Here is a 24,364-nt window from a genome sequence, read left to right as displayed (position 1 = left end):
TCTTACTCTGCGCCTTACCCATCCTTCCTGACTACGTTTCCCACCTTACAGAAGGTCCTGGACTCTTCTGTTCCCTTGCGGTGTCCAACGCCTCATAGCCACGCTAATCTCCCCAAGATTATGGGTAGGCTGTACTCACCAGACCTCCCGGAGGTCCCCTCGTCGGCCGACTTCCTCTTTACTTCTGTCTGACTGGCGATTGGAGTCCCGTCCCGGACCCAACTCCGGGGAAAACGGGAGACACCTCAACGGGGTGTTACGGCCGATTACTCACCGGTTCCCCACAGTCCAGTCCACGTCGAGGACTCCTGGCTGGCTCGCCAATTTTGTCAGAAAACGACAGGCACGGGTTCGATTGTCCAGTAGACAGAAGTTTTTTTTATTGGGCACGTTTGCAAAGGTGGGTCCCTCACGCAGCAATGGAGGAACCCCGAAACAAGGTCTGACAGGTTTTTATACCCCCTATCTGTCCTCCCCCTCCTAAGAGGGCTTGGCTCACAATCTCACCTTTTTTTACCGCCCCGGAGCACCGCTAATTAACCGCAAAACCGCAGACATTCCACTTTCCTAATCCAATCAGCGCAATACACATTGCAAACCCACTTGACCCAACAGCCGCCCCCTGCTGCCCCTCTTCACTCTGGTGCGAACGTGCCTTCTGCCCACAGTATTTCCTCCCTCCTGCCGTCCCCCCCAAGGCTGCCCCATGGTGCACAGCACTCTCCCCAGCAAACATGGTTCGTTTGAGGCCCTCACTTCTCCCTGCCTTCTCACAAAGGGAAATCGAAAAATTAAAGAGGGCACCCACAATGCATGTAAAACAGGGACCAGGGCTACAATTATGTGGATATGGCCACCATCTTTATTTTTTTTACTTTCCCCCTTTTGGATGCCCCTACCTATACTATTCACACAAAAACTAGCAGTAAGTTCAGGAGGCATGACCTTTTCCATGGCTCTACTCATGATCTCAAAGTAGCATCAGAGTTAAATTCTTTATATTACTATTATATATACAACTGAACATACAACTGAACAGTTTATTGTATCTCAATTTTAAGAGTTCCCAGATCCCTCCTTTTTCTTCAGTTTTGGGCAGTTGAACTTAGAGTATTTTCCCCCATAAATAAGTGCCTTCAACCTCCCATAAGATCAACACACAAGTCTTAACTGGGGGGGAGGGGGGAACCAAAAACCTAAGAGTGCCTGTTCCCACAAAACACTAAGTTTTCTTCTGGCAATACACAACCACACTATCTGCGTCACCATTTTGGAGTTAGTGGAACTCTGCCTATTTTCTCCAGGAAGTATTTAATATGAACCTTTGGAACAGGAATGCATTGGCAAAGCTATGATATCATGACTCTTTCCCATTTGGCTAGCCAAGCAGCTCCAGTTGTGGCTTGGCTATTTCAGCCAACTGTCATACTTCCAGACAATTTTACAACACAATCATCTTGGTATCAACAGTTGGGGAGCAGATGCAGAACACTTACAGCGTCTGAGACATGGTTTACTCGAGTTAACCTAATTTCAAGGTTTGCATAGCACACTGAATCCTACCCTAATTACATGGGCTGGATTTACCTAATGCTAGGCTAAAATGTGATCTGTGGTTCAGCATGCCATGTGAATTCAGCCATCTGAAAAAAGGTCAGCACATAGGAACTTGCACTGGAAAGAACTCTCAGTGATAGTTTTGCCATTATGTTAATGCTCCAGAAATAAAACAGTGAACTACTTAGATAGCATTTCAGTCCCCTCACCTCTTTCCCCCCACAAAAGGTGACCTATGACATACATCAGAATTGAATATGCAGGTACACATACCATGTTCTTTCCCCAAGGGCTTCGTTTTGCCCAAGACAAGATCTACACTTTATGTCCAGCAAATAAACCTCTGTAGTATGATATGAAACCTTCTAGGCTAGCTTTTCTGTTATCTTTTATTTGTATTTGGTACCTAAACTTCAGGTTCATGTTTCTAATATCAAGTCTAATGTAAGCAATTAGATTTTACCCAGATAAAAAGCAGTAGCAAGTGCCTGGGGAGATACACACAGTCAGCTGCTCCTAGTGTACTGGGCTGCACATTTACATTTTTGTGCCAGGATTCATTTCTTTTGCAAGTACTCTAAGCATTTCTACTATGAAATTCCACTGCAAATATTGGCCCTCTCACTCCTGGCCTTCCGAAGGGCCTTGAAGACCTGGATCTGCCACTTGGCCTGGGGTGGGGAGGGAATACTTCAAGCAGGGGGATGGCTAGCCCAGTAGCGGCCAGCTCTCCGCAGCCTGATTTGCCATCTGCTTGGATCTTCCTTTCTTTAGTATTGTTTAAATTTTGGATGTTTTATGTGTTTTAGATGTATTTATAGTTTCAATGTTTCTTGTAAGTCGCCCAGAGTCCCCTATTGTGGGGGAGATGGGCGGGGGAGAAATCCAATTAAATAAATTCATTCATTCATGTAACAGTCACAGGTTAGCATGATACCTAAAATAATAGAAAAGCCATTTACAGCCAGCATACACAAACTGAATGTGGATGTCAACGTGAAACGGTCCACGCTTAAAGTTAGATACTTTAACGGTCCACGTTATTAGAAAACATTGCTGCTGTTCCGAGTAAAGGCACAGAAGCCGCAGGAGGAAGGCTGCAATCCTGAGTGCTTTTTCCGGCGCATAAACCTTTTTGAACATGGCAAGACTCGCTTCCGAGCACTAAGCACAGGCTCGCGTTGTAAGGCAAATTTTTGCACGGGGGTCAGCCTGCCACGCAAAGGTAACCCTCCCCCAAGCTAGAGCCAGACGGCGCGTCGCATTTCAGTACCACTCCCACCACTTTCAGGCAGAGCAGCGGCAGACCACGCGCCCGCAGCAGCGCCCAAACAGAGCCACCCCGCGCTTTCGCCCACGCAGCCCACTTTGAGGGGGAAAGAGGAGGAGCAAACGGCAACGTGACTCCATCCCGGACTAGGCAGCTTCCGCCAAACCGTTTGTTTTTCTCGCTCCGCCTTTTCCGGCCGCGGCCGGTGTGAGCAGGGCGGGGGGAACGGCAAGAGCTGCGCGGGTTAGCGGTGGCGCCCGCGGAGAGTGATGGCGGTGCGCAGCGCCGGGGCCACCTGAGGGGGGATCTCCATGGCGACGGCGCGTGTTTGGGAAGGTCCCTCCGCTTTCCCGTCCCCCGGTGCTGGTGCTGGTCGTGGCCGTCTTCCTGCGGCTGCAGCGGCCGCAGCCCCTCTCGGAGCGCACGGGATGTGAGAGGGAGGCGCTGCCGCGGAAGGGAACTTCGCCCCGAGCAACTGATTCCTTCTTCCTCACTCTCTCGCGCAAAAAAGAAGTCGCACCTCGGAAGGCGGTGCTGCGGGGAGCGGGTCGGCCGGCCTGCTTCCCCCCCAGCCTGAGCCCCGAGTGGCCTCGGTGTGGTTCAGTCCTGGATGCCTGCTGACTGCTGCGCCTTGAGAAGTGCGCGTAATAGGCGCCGTGTAGAAGTTAGAAGAGGCGCGCGAAGAGGGCTGGGGTAACGCAGACGGTGGCGGGTTTTTTAAAGACAGACCAGCACCTTTATTCGATCTGGGCTTCCAGGTACGATTTTCTGCCGTCAAGATCGACAGCCATCCTAGTCTGGAATATTAGGAGAGTACTAGTTTGGGGGAGGTGGCTTCGGTGCCTCGATGCAGTTTAAGCGGGCTCGTGCCGTCTAGGCTTCATCTTCCTAGGTCCGCTGGCCAGAGCTTCATGGAATTGCAGATTGGCCCCCCCCCCCCGCTTTTTTTTGCTTCCTCTTCGGAGTATCCCACCCGTCTTTTTTTGATTTGTAAATATACCGCGGTTGCAATATGCCTATCTGGGACTAAAAATTTAGTTTTCAGGGACCATGCATGCAAGGATTTGGTAATGGTTTTGGGATTTAACCATTTAAATTGTAAAGAATAAACAAGGACAAGAGAGCAGAAAAGTTTATCTGCAAGGTTTGGAATTGTTTTTTTTTTCTCCTAGCTCACTTAGTTTTCATCAGAATACTTGAAATAATTTAATGTGGATTAGTGGTACCATCTGTTCCAAGATTTGTTTATTCTTTAAAGGAAAAGGTAAGCCAAGAAGTTCATGTTAATTTATTTTGTGTGTCAGCTAGTTATTAGTTTATTGGATTTAAAAGCCAGCCAAGTCTAGAATGATTATGGATGGCCTTACAATGCTTTCTTGTCCCTAATATTTGTTTTCTCTACATGCTCTGTAAAGCGTGTGTTCTTATCCAACTGGCAGCTTTTCATAACAAAATTGCTTTTATATTAGTAGCAGATCTAACGTTTTGTGATCAACCCATAACCTTATATATTCATTTATCTTTTTCCTTTGTAGATCCTTTTTAAATTGCTGTCTGTGTTTTGAGCAGCCCTACATTTTTAGGTTCTCGTCGCTGAATGTTTTACATGTGACTACCTGAAGCTAAAAAGAAATTTTTCCATTCTGTTTTCTTTTCTTAAAAAAATAAGGTCTCCTTTTTATTACTTGTGAGATTCGTCCAACACCCAAAGGAATAGGACATGATTTCTCTAGTTATATACCTCATGCTACAGGGTGAGGAGATGGTGCTATAGTAATTATTTCATTCTTTATCAGTTTCTTTTCCTTCTACCTGCTGGTAAGATGCACAGACTGCGAGATCCCTGTCTAATTCACACACCAAGTTAGGGGGAAGGATGCCAAGTAAAGGCTTTCCTCGGAAGATACTGGTGGAAACGCCAAGCTGCTACACCAAGACAGGAAGCTAGGACCAGGTTGTGAATGCCTAGAGAGCTTCTGGGAGAGGACATGGGACATCTCCAATCTTTTACTCTGTGGGCTTGGCTCCACCAGTAGTTTCTAAATTTTTTTTTTAAGAATTTGATCTTACAGCTTTAATGTAGTAAATTATTTTATCACCTAGTGATAAAACAGAAATCATAAATATTCAAAATAATATGTAGCAGAAATAGAAATAATGTGTATTGGTACATATTTGAATATGAAACTACCATGGAGTTGTCCTTCATGCATTTATAGCAAAAAAGCATGAATAAAGAACCAGACTGATTTTAGATCTTAAATCTGTCTCTGTGCTTATTTGAATTTGGGAAAAGAACTAATTTAATTCTGCTCTGGCTTTTATAAAGAAGTTCACATAGCCAGAGTCTTGAGTCCAGTCCCAACTTCTTTATTATACTCTAATCCATGCATGCGTGTACAGAGTTTACTTATTTTATATGATTATGGCTGCCCATTTCACAGTGGTGACTCTGGGTGGTATACAAAGATTAAAAGAGCATACAACCTCTGGCACCCAAAGATAAAACAACTCCATTGATAAAAAACCACATCAACAGCAGCAGAGCTCACCTAACCTCCTGATCCAAATGCCTGGGGAAACAGACAGGACTTCAACAACTTGCAAAAGGCTGACTGGGTCAGGGCCATTCAGATCTTCAGGGAGATGCTGTTTCATAAGGCAGGTGCTGCCATTGACAAGGCACAACTCTGGGGTCCAACAAGGTGAGCGTTTGATAGTAGGAATTTAGAGCGTGCCCTCTCTGCTAAATCTGGTGGGGCAAGAGAGACAGTGGGAGAAAGGTAGTCCTGCAGATAGCCTTATGCCACCTGGGGATTTATAGGTGATAACCAGCACCTGAATTTTCTTACTGAAAGCCAGTGCAACTCATGGAGCAGCAGTGTCACATGGGTATAATGAAAAAAAATAAAAAATTGTGCTGTTGCATTCTGTACCAGCTGCAGCTTCCAAGAATACTTTAAAGGCATCTCCACAGCAGCACATTGCAGTAATGCAAACAGGAGGTGACTAAGGCATGAACACCATGAGCAAGGCCTCCCAGTCCAGGAATGGGCACAATTGTTACAAAAGATGAACCTGTGCAAAGCACCCCATGGCCATGACTTCCACCTGCTATTTGAGTCCAGAAGGACCCCCAAATTGTGCATATGTATGTAAAGTGTACACAGTGCATTATATATTCAGTGTTAGAACTTCTGTATGTTCCTTGTTGTTTTCTAGTCATAAGTATCAGCCCTTTGGATTTATCATGAGACTTGCAAAGCAAAAGTGAGTAGCAATATATCACCCTTTTTATCAGCTATAGATTTGTTTTTTAATAAAAAATACAGACTGAAAAGTGTGTGTGTGTGTGTGTGTCTGTGTGAGAAAGCACACATGAGAAACTTCTAGAGAATGAAAATTAGAGCATGCCTAATTTTCAGCCAGTTATGCTGAAGGGACAATGCTATTTTTGATTTGATTGGTGGTTTAAATGGTCATTAGCAGGCTCATTTTATCTGTGGATTTCCCAGTATTATTGCTGATACTCTTATTATCTATATTATATGAAACCATTGAAAGAAATTATCTGGAACTTTACAATGTATTTACTTATTTGATTTATACTCCACCTTTTTGTCCAAACAAACACTCATTGTAAATTGGGTGTTGCCATATACTGAGCACACTTGATTATATTCCTTTTATTAATCATTTGGGAACATTTGTCTTGGACTTGAATGAGTGTCTGGAGGCTTTGTGCAACTGACTGAGGCTACATAAATTGAATTTAAATCTAAATGAGGTGTTGCTGATCTGCAGTCCTCAAGCTCTAAAAGCTAAATGCATAAGTAGATCTTCCAGAACTTTGAGGAGACCAAATGAGTCTGAATAAAATAATACAGGACTGGGTCAAAGGTAGTTCAGAATGTATTGATAAATTACTGAATTTGCAGTAAATTAAGAAGTTTCTGAATCAAAATTGTCTCAGAATAACAACAGTTAAAGGATTGTCTTTACCCATATCACAGTGCAGCATTTGGAAATCAATATTGTGGGATGGCCATTGTAGGAGGAATGATGGAGAGACAAACTTCATTCTGGAGATTGAGTTTGAGGAAGCTGGCTGAGTTGTTAGGCATACCAACCTGGTTACTCAGATATACAAGCAGGGAAAGCATGTTTTAACAGCTCTCAAACAATCAATTCAGTTACCTAATAGAAATTTAGGTTTATTTGATGATTTCAGACTTTCTACTTCAAATTTTTCTTGTTAATCTGCACAAGTACTTTCTGTATGCTACTTTACTAATGCTGTACTATTAATAATTTTGTAGGTAGATTTTATATATGACATAAAATCAACCATACCCATGTGACATTTCAAACATTTCATATGAACAACAATATTCTTGTTATAGCATAAAATTCTGGTATTATAAAAATGAGATAGGAAGAGCAATTCATTATACAGCCTGTTACATCTGTAATGGTCCCACAGTCCTTCAGTGGTAATAGAGCTTATAAATAATATCACGTGACACTCATGAATTGCTTTCTGTAACTTTCTACCATACCCAGACAAAAGTTGCTTTGTTAAGATAAAGTTGCAAGTTTTAAGCAATTGAAGTACAATGGCTTTATAAAAATGCTAAGTTAATCTTCATAGAGATACCAGAAAATTAAAGGGCAACATTTCTGTATATCGTCATTTTGCCCAATGGCGTAAACTTTGCATCTGGATAAAAATTCTTTTAATGGAACACATTAATGTAAACATAGTGTTTGTTTTAAAACTGCTAGACAACATGTTTTTTAATAGTTCTTTCCATAATCTGTTTCAAGTAAAGTACAGGTATTCCTCACTTAATGATGATAATTAGGACTGGAATTTCTGTTGCTAAGCAATGTGTTTGTAAAACATAACATCACATGATGACACCTCTTCATGATGGCAGTTCCGGCCACCCCCAGTTACCATTGTTAAGTAAAAACTGCACAGGCCATTAAGCAAGGACCTCCTGTGATCATGACTTCTGGCTTCCCCATTGACTTTGCTTGTGGGAAGCTGGCAGGGAAGGTCGCAATTCATGATCACGTGACTACAGGACTCTGACGCCAGAAATCCTGGCCAGTTGCTATGCACCTGAATCGTGGTTGCGGAGGCACTGTGATGGCCAGAACTTTGAGAACCCATCATAACTATCACTTGCTCAGCGCCATCGCAAGTTTGAATGGTTGCTGAGCAAGTGGTTGTTAAACAAGGACCACCTGTAGAGGGTTTATGAGAGCTGGTTTGGTGCAGTGATTAAAGGCACCAGGCTAGAACCCAGGAGACTATGAGTTCTAGTCCTGCCTTAGACACAAGCCCACCTTGGGCCAATCCCTCTCTCTCAGCCCTAAGAAGAAGGCAATGACAAACCACTTCTGAAATCTTACCAAGCAAAATGCAGGGACTTGTCCAGGCAGTCACCAGGGATCAAAAGTGACTTGATTGTACACATAAAAAAGGAATTACAAATGGTACAAAAGCTTTAAGGGAGGTGTTACTCATGAAGAGTCTGGAGTGGAAGAACTAGAAATACATCAGGTGTATTTATGTGAATGTTATTCATTTTGATTTGTCACTTGATTCACAACAGATTATGTAGGTTAGAAAATAGTATCCTGGGGTCCTTGAGATATTTTGGGCTCATTACTATTAGTCTAGCCAGCATGATAGCAGTTAGTGGTATTTGGATTTTCCAATAGTTAAGGTAATATTTAGAGCAGGGAACCACAATTTTATGAACTTGTAAGCACATTTGAAATGCTTACAGATACTCATAAAATGGCTGTATAATGGATATTGAGAAACTTATTTCCATGAAGCAAATAAGTGAGACTGAATGAAAACTATTTTGCTCAAGAACAATTTAAAAGGCAGAAATGAGTCTGATTTTCAAAATACAAAACCATTGTTTTTGAGCTCAGGTTTCTGTACCATACCTGATAGGATCAAGAAAAAAGAGTAAAGAAATGGGCCTTGAAGATGGGCTTGATTTCCCAAATGATAAATTTGTTCCAATTAAAGAACATAAAATTTCAAAAAGGGACACTGAGAGAAACATGCATGAACAGTAACAAACCAGGACAAATACCTCTTTCCTGTACCCACACAACAAGGCAAAATACTATCACCCATGTGCCAGATCTCCAGGAAACTTAAAACCATCAACGTTGTTTATTGTTTTAATTTTTTGGTAATATCATGAGGCCTAAAGTGAAACTCTGAAATAAAACGCTATTGGAGACTGGCATGAATAAAGATAATCAGAAGCTTGGCCAGCACCAAATAAAACATCCACGGACACAGAGTGCAGATCTCACATTTAGAGGAAACCACATGGTGAATAAAACTTTACACTATCTGAAGGCATGTCTTTATCCATGAAGTAGCCCTACCCTCTCACAGGAGATACTCTGCAGTAATCTTAAGATTTTCTTCAGGCTAAGCAAACATTGTTTGGAAGGCAAGAAATAAAATAGAGCTGGAAGGAGGCAGTATTAATCTTGGGGAATCAATACCTTGTGAAATCAAATGGTTGGACTCTAACCATACACAAAACGCTTTTTATAGCCATCATTAGTAGCTGTTGAACTTTAGTAAAGGATGGCTAAAAGTCAAAGGGAAAATATTCTTAGAGATCATAAAGGTAGAATGTTAAAATGCTAATATTCTACCTTTATGATGTAGGATGAGTAAGAATGTTTAGGAGGATAATATTCCTCACAGGGCTTTTGAACAGTAATGCTGATTACTAGTTTGTATATTGGGAGTACTTCAGTACAGCTTGTAAACAATGCAGTAGATTGCAATTAATGTCATGGCACATTCAGATTCAAAGACCGAGACAACTTTGGAAGCCTGGTTTGAAAAACTTTTCTTGTTTCGAAACTTATATATGGAGACATATTTAATATTTGTTTTTAAAAATAAGTAGTTAGGGTGTGACTATGAATATATGCTATCTTTACTGTACTGTATATTGATGAAGTGCCATCAAGTCAGTGTTGACTCTCAGCAACTGCGTATATGTATGTGTGTTTATGTCTATGTGTAGGTGTATGTACCCAAAGTCAGGCCCTATAGACAATTTGTTATAGAAATTACATTAAATGTTTGAATTGGTTGTCATTTTCTTCTAAACACTTCCTCACTTGTTTGATGCATGACTTTTGAACATTCCTAAGTACAATAACATTTTCTCTGGGGAAAAAAATTAATAAAACATATTGTGATTGGCCTATGGGGCCTGACCTTTGGTACACCTGGTATGTACTACTACTACTACTACTACTTTCTTTCTCTCTTTCTCTCTCTCTCTATATATATATTATATGAATATAGAATGTTGAATTACAGTAATACTTTTATCTTGAAATGTATACAGTCATGTGAAAAAGAAAGTACACCCTCTTTGAGTTCTATGGTTTTATGTATCAGGATATAATAAAAATCATCTGGTCCTTAGCAGTTCTCAAAAGTAGGTAAATAAACTTCAGATGAACAACATGACATATTATACCATGTCATTTATTTTACAAAAAGAAAGCCAAAATGGAGAAGCCATGTGTGAAAAACTAAGTATACCCTTACTGCTTCCATAGGTATGAAGAGGCTAAGTAGCAGCCAGGTGCTGCTAATCAAATGCCCTTGATCAAATTGATCATCAGCAAGTGTGACTACCTCTATAAAAGCCAAAGTTTTAGGAGTTTGCTTGTCTTGAGCATTGAGGCGTGTGTTACTGCAATGCCAAAGAGTAAAGACATCAGCAGTGATCTTAGAGAAGCCATTGTTGCTGCCCATCAATCTGGGATGGGTTATAAGGCTATTTCCAAACAATTTAAAGTCCATCATTCTGCAGTGAGGAAGATTATTCACAAGTGGAAAACATTAAAGACAGCTGCCAATCTTCCCAGGAGTGGACATCCCAGCAAATTCACCCCAAGGTCAGACCGTGCAATGCTCACAGAAATTGCAAAAATCCAAAAGTTACATCTACAGGCCTCAGCATGTTAAATGTTACAGTTCATGACAGTACAATTAGAAAAAGATTGAACAAATATGATTTGTTTGGAAGGGTTGCCAGGAGAAAGCCTCTTCTCTCTAAAAAGAACATGGCAGCATGACTTAGGTTTGCAAAGTTGCATCTGAACAAATCACAAGACTTCTGGAACACTGTCCTTTGGAAAGACGAGACCAAAGTGGAGATGTTTGGCCATAATGCACAGCACCACGTTTGACGAAAACCAAACATATTAGCACAAAGTTCTCATACCAACCATCAAGCATGGTGGTGGAGGGTTGATGATTTGGGCTTATTTTGCAGCTGCAGGACCTGGGCATCTTGCAGTCTTTGAGTCGACCATGAACTCCTCTGTATACCAAAGTATTCTAGAGTCAAATGTGAGGCTATCTATCTGACAGCTAAAGCTTGGCCGACATTGGGTCACGCAACAGGACAACGATCCCAAGCACATCAGGAAATCTACAACAAGGCTCCTGCTGGGGGCTAAGGAAATGCTTATCTCCCCAAGTGTGGCCTTCACCAAACCATTCCATCACAGTCATACAGAAAATGATTACTTCAAGTTATTGCCACCAAAGGTGGTTCTACAAGCTATTGCATCATAAGGTGTACTTAGTTTTTCACACATGGCTTCTCCATTTTGGCTTGCTTTTTTGTAAAATAAATGATGTGGTGTAATATGTCATGTGTTGTTGTTCATCTGAGGTTGTATTTACCTACTTTTGAGAACTGCTAAGGACCAGATGATTCTTATTATGTCCTGATACGTAAAACCATAGGACTCAAAGAAGGTGTACTTTCTTTTTCACACGACTGTACATGTCACATTCAGATATTACAGTGTTTGTATGTTAGTGTTGCTGCATTATTGTACATCAAAGCTATGAAATATTAATGCAAATTACACATCTGAAGTCAATATGACTAATAAGATTAAATGGTTGTTCCATGTCTAAATATCTTAATGGCTTGTCATGTAGACTTTTTAATGCCATAATCAATGACAATGCTAGCACATAACCAAACATGCATGCCTTTGTATGGACCTGTATACATATTTAAAGCTGAAGTGCATATTGTCCCATTTACACAGCTTGAAGAAAAACTCACATTTTTGTATACTATAATTAATTAAAAGAAGCAGCCTTATACTGAATCAGGGAGTGTGCTTTGCTCCATATTGCTTACATCAGAAATGTTCAACTTGTCAACATTTACAACATGAAACCCACTTCAAACTGTCTGTAGTCAAAGCTCAGCCATAAGAATTAGAGTCTGTGCATCCTGGGAGGAAGGAAAATCGTTTTTACTGTACTTTCCCATGTTCTATATTAAAAATCTATAAATGGTGTGCATCCCAGTCTGTGTCAAAACTAGACTCTTGGAGTCTAGGAAAGTAATAAAATCTACCTTGGTATAGTTTGTCCTAACTTGCTGAATGTTACTTGGGAAAGCTAGAGCCTTTACATACCTTTATTTAGCATGGGAAAAAGTATCAGAGCAGGAAGAAATGTGTATGAAATTTAGAATATTATAAGAGAACCTATGCCAGATTTCATAAGAGATCATTGCACAGGCTTCTAAGTTACACAAGCTTTAACAGCTTTTTTTTTTTTTTTATGCTCATGTTTTTTGTTTGGGGACAATGTATTAAAATCAGCAGCAAAAATGAATTATTTAGTTAGGAAGAAGCAAGGATGCCTCTTCCTGAATGTAATTGAGCTAATTGTTTGGGACAGAGAGCAAGAAGAAAGTAAAAAAAGATTAACTCTTCTTTTCCATAAAAGAAAATACGTTTGTTGAGCAGTCATGGATAACCACAGATATATATTCTGTTTTGAATGGGTTAAAAGCATTAATTGCCTTATTTTTTAAGGCAGTACATACTCTTACTAATTAAAAAACCAGTAGCAGCATCACATAATCCAAACTTAAGTCGTGTTGCAAATCCAGTGTACTAGGATTGGCCTTACATTTTCTCATATGAACTCTCATTTAAGAGTTCACATAAGAGTGAGAATTGAGCTGTCTAGTAAGAGAATGGAAGCCCTTTTCATCTGATGAGCAGAATGGCAGTTTATTTGATTGTAGAATTATAGAATTGGAAGGGATCCAAAAGGTAATCAAGTCCAACCTTCTGCACTACACCATTCTTGATAAATGATGATCTAGCCTCTGTTTGAAAACCAGTGAAGGGGAAGAAATCATTCTATGCAGTAATCTATTCCACTGACTGACAGCTCTTACTGTCAGAAACTTCTTCCTAATATCTAATTTGTATCTACATCCTTGAACTTTTGTCCTGTTAGTTCTAGTCTTACCCTCTGGAGCAAGTGAAAATAAATCCAAACTCTTTACAATGTGACAGTCCTTCAGATATTTAACAGCTATCTCAACCTTCTCTTCTGCAAGCTAAACTTAAGACTTGGTTTCCAATCCTTTCACCATCTTGGTAGCCCTTCTCTGGACTCCAGTTGGTCAATGTCTTTTTTAAACTGGGGTGATCTGCAGTGGGGTAAATACAAGTGGAAGAACTGGCATTGCCAACAACAGGAAAAAAATGGAAACAAATAAGCCTTGGCAGATAGGTAGCAAAAGAGCTGTGTTAGTCTATAATGGCAAAAATAAATAAATCAGGAATCTGGTAGCTACCAAAATGTGCTACCAGATTCCTGACTTTTTGGTAGATAAGGAAATGCCTGGAAATTGTGTGTTAGAAGAGAGTACTTAGTAGAGCTATGAGAAATGTTGCTTCAGTGATTGCTTTGAGGTATTACCTTGGCTTGGAAAGTAAGGTTACTAACACTGATTCATCCAGCTGCTTTGGTCAGCAGATTGCTTAATTGCCTGAATAAAGTGCTACTTTAAACAGGTGCTTCCATCTATGCTTCAAATTCAAGTGTCCCTTTATTGTTCTTCTCAGGTTCCTTTCTTAGTATTCCCATTGAGACTTTCCTCAAAGAGATCTTGAGGAACAAAGAAAAAACTCTCTGCACCAAGTGAAATGTACAGTCAGATTTCATGGATGGGCTTAGTTACAGGATATCAAAATAGTTTTGTTTCTGTTCTTAATTTTCTTTTCCCTTGCCTGCTATCCAACACTGTCTGGAGGAGGGGAATATCCGTCTAAAGTTCTCCCATCTGAATTTTATGGGAGAAAGCATTGCAGAGTGTAAGTACCACCACTGAGAGAGCCTATATACAAGTAACCATAGCATTACTCTGGTTCTAGGTAGGTTCTCAGCAATCAACCACGCCTGCAATGGCAAAGATAGTCTGTTAGGTGTCCTGATCATCCTACGTTGTTTAGGACTCATACATTATAGGCAAAACCATGGTAATGATTCAGTAGCTAGTTGGAAGCCATCATGGTTGCTGCAACATGGATACAGCAGGCACCCCACTTAGTAATCTGGGCTATCATATTATGCATCTGCTGCAGCTTCTGAGCCAAATGAAAGGTAGCCAGACATTGAATGAATTAAAGAAATATAAACTTGAAATTACCAGTAAGTAGGCTGTTCCTCCTCCATCTGGACTTCCATTGCTTGTTTCCTCTAATTCCATGGCAATGGGAAGAAGCAAACAGCCCTATTGGTGGATATTCAGTTTTCAGAGGGAGAGACCATCATCTTCACAAAAGTGTTGTCAGAAGTGCAGAAATCCAGCAGAAGTTGAATTGCAACCTACTTATGGATCTCAATCCACCTATAGAAATTCAGTGGTTATACTTATCATAGTTTATGATACTATTTTTTGAGTTCTACCTGGAGACAGCAGGTTTTGAACCAAGGCCCTTCTGCATGTAAAGTAGATTTTCTGTCTCTGAGTTACAACTCTTTTTTGGTATTATTACTTCCTCATGTATCATCATTACTCATGAAATATATCTGGACTATATATAATTGACAGCTTAAAAAAATCTCGGAAGTTTCATTAGATATGTTTTGGTACTTATGCACTGTAGTTTGTATGATTTATTTGCAACCAATTGAATAACACTGCCTGCACTATATAAATGGATTTTACTCATATGGCTTAATGTCAGCCTGAGGTAGGCCAAGTCAGAAAACAAACACTGCAAAGATTACAGGAATGCTACTTCATTATTGTAGGGTATAATAGAATCTGGAAAATGTTCCAGAGTTTCTCTGTGTTCCATCTTATACTAAACATAATTATGGCAGACTTATTTTGAGTTTCTTTCTCAAACTTTCCACTTTCCCAGGACAGAGTTGTCATTTTTCTTCCTTTAATAGCTTATTTGTTATCCTTACATTCCTTTATAAATGCAGAAGTTATTATATTTTTATCCTGCCTTTTTTATATATAACTCAAGGCAGTAAACATACCTGATACTCCTGCCTTCTATTTTCCCCACAACAACAACCCTGTGAGGTGGGTTGGGCTGAGAGAGAGTGACTGGCCCAAAGTCACCCAGCCAGCTTTCATGCCTATGGAAGGCCTAGAACTCACAGTCTCCTGGTTTCTAGTTCAGCACCTTAACCACTGCACCAAACTGGCTCTCATGAAATTGTTATGGCAAGTTTCAAACCTGGACTGTATATCATTGCTAAAGAAATGTGCAGCATGTGCAGACTATTATACAATATCTTTAATTTCACATGCTGGTGAAATAATGCTTTGGATCATTTAATACAGATTACAAATATGCATGGAAAGGAAAATGCTAGATGTTCTGGCTGGTATTAGAAAAGGCTGAGGAACCAGAGATGTTATTGTTGATGCACACTGGATAATTGAGAAAGCCAAAGAATGCCCAAAAGAAGTCAATATGTGCTTAATTGATTATTGAAAGTGATTGTGTTGGCCATGTCAAGCTGTAGAATGTGCTTAGGAAATAATCATCATCTCGTCCTCATGTGAAACCTAAGTATAGGACGAGAAATCCCAGTCCAGATAAAACCAGGTGAAATAGACCAGCTCCAGATTGACAAAGGAGTGAGACAAGGCTGTATACTCTCCCTCTCAATGTGTATATTGAATATACATTGAGAGAGGCTGGATTGGAGGAAGATGAACATGATTCTGAAATTGGAAAAAGAAACAATAACTGGCAGTATGCCAGTGACACAACTCTGATAGCTGAAAATGCTGTGATGTGTCTATACTTACAAAGGTCAGAATCACACAGACAATGGTTTTCTCTTTGATACTCTATAAAAGCAAAAGTTAGATTCTGAAGAAGCAGGATGGAAAGAGTATTGATGCTTTTGAACTTTGGTGTTGGAGAAGACTCTTTGAAAATACCATGGATAGCTAAGAAAATAAATAAATGGATTGTAGAACAAATCAATCCACCTGAAGCACAAATGACAAGGCCTAGATTATCATATTTTGGGCACATTATGCGAAGACCCAGCTCCCTTGAGAAGCTCATACTGCAGGCAAAGGTGGAAGGAAAGAAAAGAGGATGACCAGTAACAAGGTAGATGGATTTCATTACAGTGGTGATGGGTGCATCTTTGGAAGATCTAAAGGGCCAGGTTGGGAATGAATCATCCTATCTACGTGGTTGCTAAGTGTTGACACTAACTTGATGACACCTAATCAATCAACCAGTACACTGTCACTAGCTACTTTTCATAGAACAATTTGTGTCAAACTCCTGAAGGTCTTAAACAAAAAATAGCTCTTAAGTTTGTCTTTGAGGTTTAATTCATCTCAGGTCTAAGGAAAGTTTATTTTATGAAATTAAGATAGCAATATTGGACCTTTTAGCCATTCAGCTGGAATATTCACAGGTACAACATGAATCTGTGCATCACTAGCTATGCAAATTATTTTTGTTGCTCAGTCGTTAAGTCGTGTCCGACTCTTCGTGACCCCATGAACCACATCGTGCCAGGCCTTCCTATCCTTCAGTGCCTCCCAGAGTTTGCTCAGTTTCATGTTCATTGCTCCAGTGATGCTATCGAACCATCTCATCCTCTGCTGTCCCCTTCTCCTCCTTTTACCTTCAATCTTTCCCAGTATCAGGGCCTTTTCCAAAGAGTCCTCTCTTCGCATTAAGCGGCCAAAGTATCTGAGCTCGAGCTTCAGTATCAATCCTTCCAATGAGCAGTCAGGGTTGATTTCCTTTAGGATTGACTGGTTTGACCTTCTAGCAGTCCAAGGGGCTCCTAAGAGTCTTCTCCAGCACCACAATTCAAAGGCATCAATTCTTTGGTGCTCAGCCTTCCTTATGGTCCAGCTCTCACAGCCCTACATTGCTACTGGAAAAACCATAGCTTTGATTATGCGGACCTTTTTCGGCAAAGTGATGTCTCTGCTTTTTAATATGCTGTCTAGGTTTGCCATAGCTTTCCTCCCAAGGAGCAAGCGTCTTTTAATTTCATGGATGCAGTCTGTCTGCAGTGATCTTGGAGCCCAAGTAAATAAAATGCTTCCATTTCTACCCCTTCTATTTGCCAGGAATTGATGCGTCCAGATGCCAGGATCTTAGTTTTTTTCAAACGTTGAGTTTCAAGCCAGTTTTTGCACTCTCTTCTTTCACCCTTATCAAGAGGCTCTTTAGTTCTTCTTCACTTTCTGCCATTAGGGTGTTATCGCCTGCATATCTGAGGTGGTTGATATTTCCCCCTGCAATCTTAATTCTGGCTTGTGATTCTTCTAGCCTGGCATTTCTCACGATGTACTCTGCATATAAGTTAAATGAGCAGGGTGTCAGTATACAGCCTTGTACTCCTTTCCATATTTTGAACCAATTGGTTGTCCCATGACCGGTTCTAACTCTTGCCTCTTGGCCCACATACAGATTTCTCAGGAGACAGGTAAGGTGGTCTGGTACCCCCATCTCTTTAAGAATTTAAAGGACTTTAGGACATTTTTTTAAATGTATGTTTGTATTTTAATTATTTATGGATTTTAGTCACTGTTGGAGGGATTGGTGTGTTTGTTCTTTTTTGTTATTGTGAGCCGCCCAGAGTCACCCATTGGGGGAGATGGGAGGCATACAAGTTTAATAAATAAATAAATAAATTTGCCGCAGTTTGTTGTGATCCACACAATCAAAGGCTTTTGCATAGTCAATGAAGCAGAAGTAGATGTTTTTCTGGAACTCTCATGCTTTCTCCATGATCCAGCAAATGTTGGCAATTTGATCTCTAGTTCCTCTGCCTCTTCGAAACCCAGCTTGCACATCTGGTAGTTCTTGGTTCTCGTACTGCTGAAGCCTAACTTGTAGGATTTTGACCTTGTTAGCATGTGAAATGAGCACAATTGTGTGGTAGTTTGAGCATTCTTTGGCATTGCCCTTCTTTGGAATTGGAACATAAACTGACCTTTTCCAATCCCGTGGCCACTGTTGAGTTTTCCAAACTTGTTGGCATATTGAGTGCAACACTTTAACAGCATTATCTTTTAGTATTTTAAATAGTTCAACTGGAATACTGTCATCTCCACTAGCTTTGTTGTTAGCAATGCTTCCTAAGGCCCACTTGACTTCACTCTCTAGGATGTCTGGCTCAAGGTCAGTGACCACACCAGCATGGACATCAGGGGCATTAAGATCTTTCTTATATAGTTCTTCTGTGTATTCATGCCACCTCTTCTTAATCTCTTCTACTTCTGTTAGGTCCCTGCCTTTTTTGTCCTTTATCATGCCCGTCTTTGCGCTAAATGTTCCTTTTATATCTCCAATTTTCTTGAAGAGATCTCTAGTCTTCCCCATTCTATTGTTTTCCTCGATTTCTTTGCACTGTTCATTTAAGAAGGCCTTCTTATCTCTCCTTGCTATTCTCTGGAAATCTGCATTCAGTTGCTTATATCTTTCCCTTTCACCCTTGCTTTTCACATTCCTTCTTTCCACAGCTATTTGTAAAGCCTCATCAGACAGCCATTTTGCTTTCTTGCATTTCTTTTTCTTTGGGATGGTTTTAGTTGCTGCCTCCTGTACAATGTTACGGACCTCCGTCCATAGTTCTTCAGGCGCTCTGTCTACCAAATCTAATCCTCTAAATCTATTCATTGCTTTCACTGTGTACTCACAAGGAATACAATCTAAGTCATACCTGAATGGTCTAGTGGTTTTCCCTACATTCTTCAATTTAAGCCTAAATTTTGCAGTAAGAAGCTCATGATCTGAGCCACAGTCAGCTCCTGGTCTTGTTTTTGCTGTCTGTATAGAGCTTCTCCATCTTTGGCTGCAAAGTATATAATCAATCTGGTTTCGGTATTGACCATCTGGTGATGTCCATTTGTAGAGTTGTCTCTTGTGTTGTTGGAAAAGAGTGTTTGCTATGACCAGCTTGTTCTCTTGACAGAACTCTATTAGCCTTTGCCCTGCTTCATTTTGTACTCCGAGGCCAAACTTGCCTGTTATTCCAATTACTCTTTGACTTCCTACTTTAGCATTCCAATCCCCTATGATGAAAAGGACATCTTTTTTTGGTGCTAGTTCTAGAAGGTGTTGTAGGTCTTCATAGAATCAGTCAACTTCAGCTTCTTTGGCATCAGTGGTTGGGGCATAGACTTGGATGACTGTGATGTTGAATGGTTTGCCTTGGATTTGCACTGAGATCATTCTGTCGTTTTTGAGGTTGTACACCATTACTGCCTTTCCCACTCTTTTATTAACTATGAGGGCTACTCCATGTCTTCTAAGAGTTTCTTGCCCACAGTAGTAGATATAATGGTCACCTGAATTAAATTCACCCATTCCCATCCATTTTAATTCATTGATTCCCAAGATGTCGATGTTCAATCTTGTCATCTCATGTCTGACCACATCCAGCTTGCCTTGATTCATAGATCTTACATTCCAGGTACCTATACAATATTGTTCTTTACAGCATCGGACCTTCTTTTCGCTTCCAGATACATCCACAGCTGAACGTCCTTTCGGCTTTGGCCCAGCCGCTTCACTCTTTCTGGAGCTACTTGGAATTGCCCTCTGCTCTTCCCCAGTAGCATATTGGACACCTTCCGACCTGAGGGGCTCATCTTCCGGTGTCATATCTTTTAGCCTTCTGACATTGTCCATGGGGTTTTCTTGGCAAGGATACTGGAGTGGGTTGCCATTTCCTTCTCCAGCAGACCACATTTTGTCAGAACTCTCTGTCATGATCTGTCCGTCTTGGGTGGCCCTGCACAGTATAGCTCATGGCTTCACTGAGTTACGCAAGCCCCTTCGCCAGGACATGGCAGTGAACTATGAAGGGGATGCAAATTATATTAATTAACAAAGTCAGATAAATTAACTTCTGCCTTTTACTTGAAATCATACTTAAGAATGAGCGAATGCCATAAAGAAGTCTTTATGTTAATATGAACAAAAGCTTACAATTATACAGACTTTTGAAATCTTGTTAGATATCAGCATTACAAGTAAGTAAGGTATATCAATTTCTAAACATAAAGGAATCAGAATACATGTAATAAAAATATAATTTATCCCATAGAAAATGTATTCCTTTCTTATAGAGTAGAAAACTTGAAACTTGATGCTCACAGAGACTTTACTGCCCAGATACTGTCTCTACAAAGTCTAACAGAGTGTAATTAGCCAAGCTGAATTGTGCACATTTCCAAATGATAATTTCCAACATGTATACAAAACTAATGCAGTCCATAGTGACTTGGTTCATGCATTGTGCTAACTCATGGTTTGTTAAATTGCTGATACTCTGATTTAAAAGTTTCAGGAGTGAAGTTCATTTAACCTGCAAAATGAAATACCCCACCCATTATGGCCTAATATGTTTTGTGAAATGAGCCTGGGTTACTAAACCTTGTTTCCTAGTGAGAATTTTGAACACTAGAGCTTATGTTTTCAGTTTCAGAGTTACCAAAATTCTGTTATAGCTGAACATGATACTTTAGCTGATTCAGGCTCTAGATATTTTTTAAAAAATAACTGAATCAGAGAAGCTTACTTTAATTGGTTTATTCACTAAAGGTTAAACTATAATCATATAACCTGGAATTCCAGTTAGTTTTAGCTTTCCATGTATTGCAGCTAAGCCAGTGCAGTACAGTGTTTGGGTGAATTTCATGGCAGAAGTAACAATATACACAGTTTAGGGACTTTATTGTTTCGGGGGGGAAGAGAACATAGTGTTCTAATCACTTTATACACCTTAGAGAAGATGATACTATATATGAGATCTGCTCATATACAATCTTAAAAAAATAGGGAGAATTATATACAAAATAACTTTGTGGTAGAGTTGAGTTTGGCATTTCTCTTTTTTAGCATCACCTCTTTGATTAATAATACGAAAGACAAATGGCTTGAAAAGGTGTCTGTAAAATGTAACCAAGGTAAGGTACTGCTCTTTGTAAGAATATTGGTTTAATAAAAATATTCAAGTGATGTAGAAATCTGCCGTTCTTCTGAAGGAAATTGTGTGCCAAGTTTTGTCTAATGAAATTGTAAAAGCTGGGCGCCTAGAAAAAAATACAATGAAAGATACTTGTAAAATAAGAAAATTCTTTTAGTTTCAAGAAATTGTTTCATTTTCTCTTAAAACAATAATGTTAATAGTAACCACTGTTGAAGCAGCTAATGTGGCCCCATCAAACATTATATAGTTACAATATGAAAAATTAAGTAATTTGAAGTACTTTTCTCCCTGGGTCAGTTTCCCATTTTGAAGGGCATTAGAATGACATGAGTTAGGATAGTGCATATTTCCAAAGCAAAATCATGTGTCAATCTATTTCATAATAGTGTGACACATGATTTTGCTTTGGAAATATGCACTATCCTAACTCAAATAAATAGACTTATAATTATAATACATGCAGTCTGTGCTTCTCTTGTTCTCTACAGGGTAACCATAGTGCATTTCCTGCTTGGGTAGGATTTTTTTTTAAAAAAAATTTATAGGTGTGGCGATCTGCAAGAATCTTCTTGTTGACTTTTATGACTGATCAGTAAACATGCAGCAAGAATTCATCAGGAAGTTCATTTGACACTTCCTTTCTGTGGACTCTTCTAATCACACCCTGCTCTGTTGAAGAGTTACTGTGCTCGGACTTGGCATTTCTCTTTTATAATTATACTGCTTTTAAAATGTCACTGAAAGTTTGGATTTTTGTAATCTCTCTTTTTTCAAACTCCACTAATCTTGAGTACTTCTGAACTCTTATTTTGACAATCTCAAAACCTTTTGAGAACTTTGGACCAGGAAGTTATCTAAAGATTTTGGATTTTCCAGTGGAATGGTAAATATAAAACACTTCAGTGTTGAGATGAGACTTCATAAGATTTAATCTTTTTTCTTATATTGTGTTTCCTATTAATACCTTTATTAGTTGAACATTCTTTAATTTATTACAGTGTTCCTTTATTGTATTTTTATTTTGGTATAGTATATCATTTCACTGTATAGAATTTCACTATTTTTTCTTTAACTTTCCACTGTTTTGTGTCATTTCAATCAATTTTAAATTGATTTTCTTAGTATAGTTCTGGTTTAATGGTCATCCTATATATGCTTATGGGAACTAATTAAGGCAAAGGAAAAAAAACTTGTTTGTAAGTTTGTATATTTTGAAAGAAACTGCATGTGTTAACAAAATCATATGGATAAAAAGTTCAAGGTATACAATTTTCAGAATGTTGTGAAGTTTAAGCTTGTGGATCATCTATTTGACATTATTTGGGTATTAATTAGTTTGGAAATTAAATAGGTTGTACATTTATATGTTACGCACAAATGTAAAAAAATGGAATATTAGGCATATTTAAAAATGAGGTGGATACAAATAAATACATTACAACTGTTTTAGATTACCCAACTTGCTTGATGAATTGCAATAGATCAAATATTTCTGAAAGCCATCTTGAATGTAAATACTAACGGGACCAAATCAGCATTAACTGAATCAGCCCACAACCAAGATTTTCTGTGTGTATTCACTGACAGAGATTAGTAACTGACATACAAGGAGGACTTCTGACACAGTTAACATGTAGACCTGATCCTATGGGTGAAGATAATCATATGGATGACAAAGGTGTATAAAGTTTCTGAATAAAATTTAAAAGAAATCTAAAATTTCTTGAACTGTAAAATTCAGATATTCAGACAGTGCTGTGTTGAGAGATATTTTAATGTGCTCTTTCTGTATTTGCAGTTTTAAATAAGCAGGACTAACCCTGCCACTGGTTGGGACAATTCCTTTATGAATAAATATGCACTGGTGCAGTGGATTATCTTGCCCGTATGAAGCAAATTAATGCATTTTACAGGAAAATTCATGTTTAATTGAAATGGATGTGCCCATAGGCCTATCTTTATATGGAACTATGCCTTCCGCTGAAATTAATGGGAAAATCTTTCTAAATAAGGTATACGTTATGTACCACACTATGTATTTGATCGCTATGATGTACTGTGTTATAACAGCATATACTTCTTTTAGGTTCCAGTTTGGCGTCATCTTGCTTCCAATATCAGCAGCAGCTTTGTTCCTTCATCAATGTAACAGTTTGGAAAGCTTTAGCAGCTGACGAAATGATTGAGAGTCGTGGAAAATATGATTTCTACATTGGTCTTGTCTTGGCCATGAGCTCCAGTCTTTTTATTGGAGGGAGTTTCATCCTGAAGAAAAAAGGTCTCCTTCGATTGGCCCGAAAAGGCTCTATGAGAGCAGGTAAAATTTTGAGGTCTTGAGGGTTAAGCAAGTGTTTGATTAAATGTGCATCCTTACAGGCTATGTAAGATTCCTTTTCTCAGTGTTACATAAAATCAGCTTTTAAATAGGTATTTGATTTCATGCAGAATTCAGCATATGGGACGAAATTCTGAGTACTTATTTTAATTCTTTAAAGCTAGCTTTCAGTTGTATTTTCAGCTTCCTCTAGAATCATAAAATATGGTTTTGGTTTACATGATGCAAGGAAAGTTCCTGTTTCTCCATAGATGCCTTAATTATGAATGTGTGGGTCACCTTTAATATTGTATAGATGATTGAGGGCTTAAGGGAGTAGGGTAATAAGACAGAGTTGGGGCTAAACTTTTCTAATTTTTTATTTTATTTTGTTTTGAGGTTTTGAGGGGAGTTTAGGATTCCCCCCCCCTTAAACTGTCTGTTTCAGAGTGTGTGTTGTACTTTTAGTGTGTTTCCCACATCAGAATTGCAGGAAGCTGTGCAGTAGATTTGGGGCAAATACAGCTACAGCTGGCTTCCTGGGATGCCCAAGGGCCGAAGGCCTCAGGTTGCCAGCTCGTATCCTAAATTGCGAATGAAAGGACTCTCTACATCCTTGCTGATATGGTGGTTATTTTCCCTCTAAAATGCATAAAGAGACATCTATTTTTTCTCACATGCCCACAGGCTATTAGACTCTCAATCATGCCTTGTCAATTAGACTTAACAGCCACTTCTGCTTTGTAACAACAGTATGATCTTCAGTATTAAATGTGGCCATTAACTTGTCCAAGAATTTTTAATGACTAGCTTGAAATTTTTAAAAGAACTTGTGCATGTAATATTGAAGTATAGTATTCTG

General features: G+C 39.4%; 1 protein-coding gene across 6 annotated transcripts in view; it reads left to right on the top strand.

Moving 5' to 3' along the window:
* Nucleotides 1-3,007: 3,007 nt before the first annotated feature.
* The window catches only part of NIPA2 (NIPA magnesium transporter 2), a 32,567-nt gene continuing 11,210 nt past the window's right edge, over nt 3,008-24,364 (top strand). Inside the window, exons 1-3 of one of the 6 annotated variants that reach the window (XM_088145000.1) lie at nt 3,008-3,585; nt 4,000-4,091; nt 23,275-23,505. In XM_088145000.1, the coding sequence (XP_088001126.1) occupies nt 4,037-4,091; nt 23,275-23,505 (286 nt within the window). In that variant the 5' untranslated portion in view covers nt 3,008-3,585; nt 4,000-4,036. Of the gene's footprint in view, nt 3,586-3,999; nt 4,092-6,049; nt 6,098-13,556; nt 21,166-21,593; nt 22,072-23,274; nt 23,506-24,364 lie in introns of those variants that run through there. The other 5 variants (XM_088145003.1, XM_088145002.1, XM_088145004.1 and 2 more) reach the window with 5 other exon arrangements.

Source organism: Python bivittatus, unplaced genomic scaffold, assembly GCF_059951505.1.
Source record: "Python bivittatus isolate LINGU-HERP-01145 unplaced genomic scaffold, Pbiv_v1 ctg000350_np1212, whole genome shotgun sequence".
Lineage (NCBI taxonomy): Eukaryota > Metazoa > Chordata > Lepidosauria > Squamata > Pythonidae > Python > Python bivittatus.
Note: the sequence above shows the minus strand (reverse complement) of the source record. Positions and strands in the feature narration are given on the sequence as shown.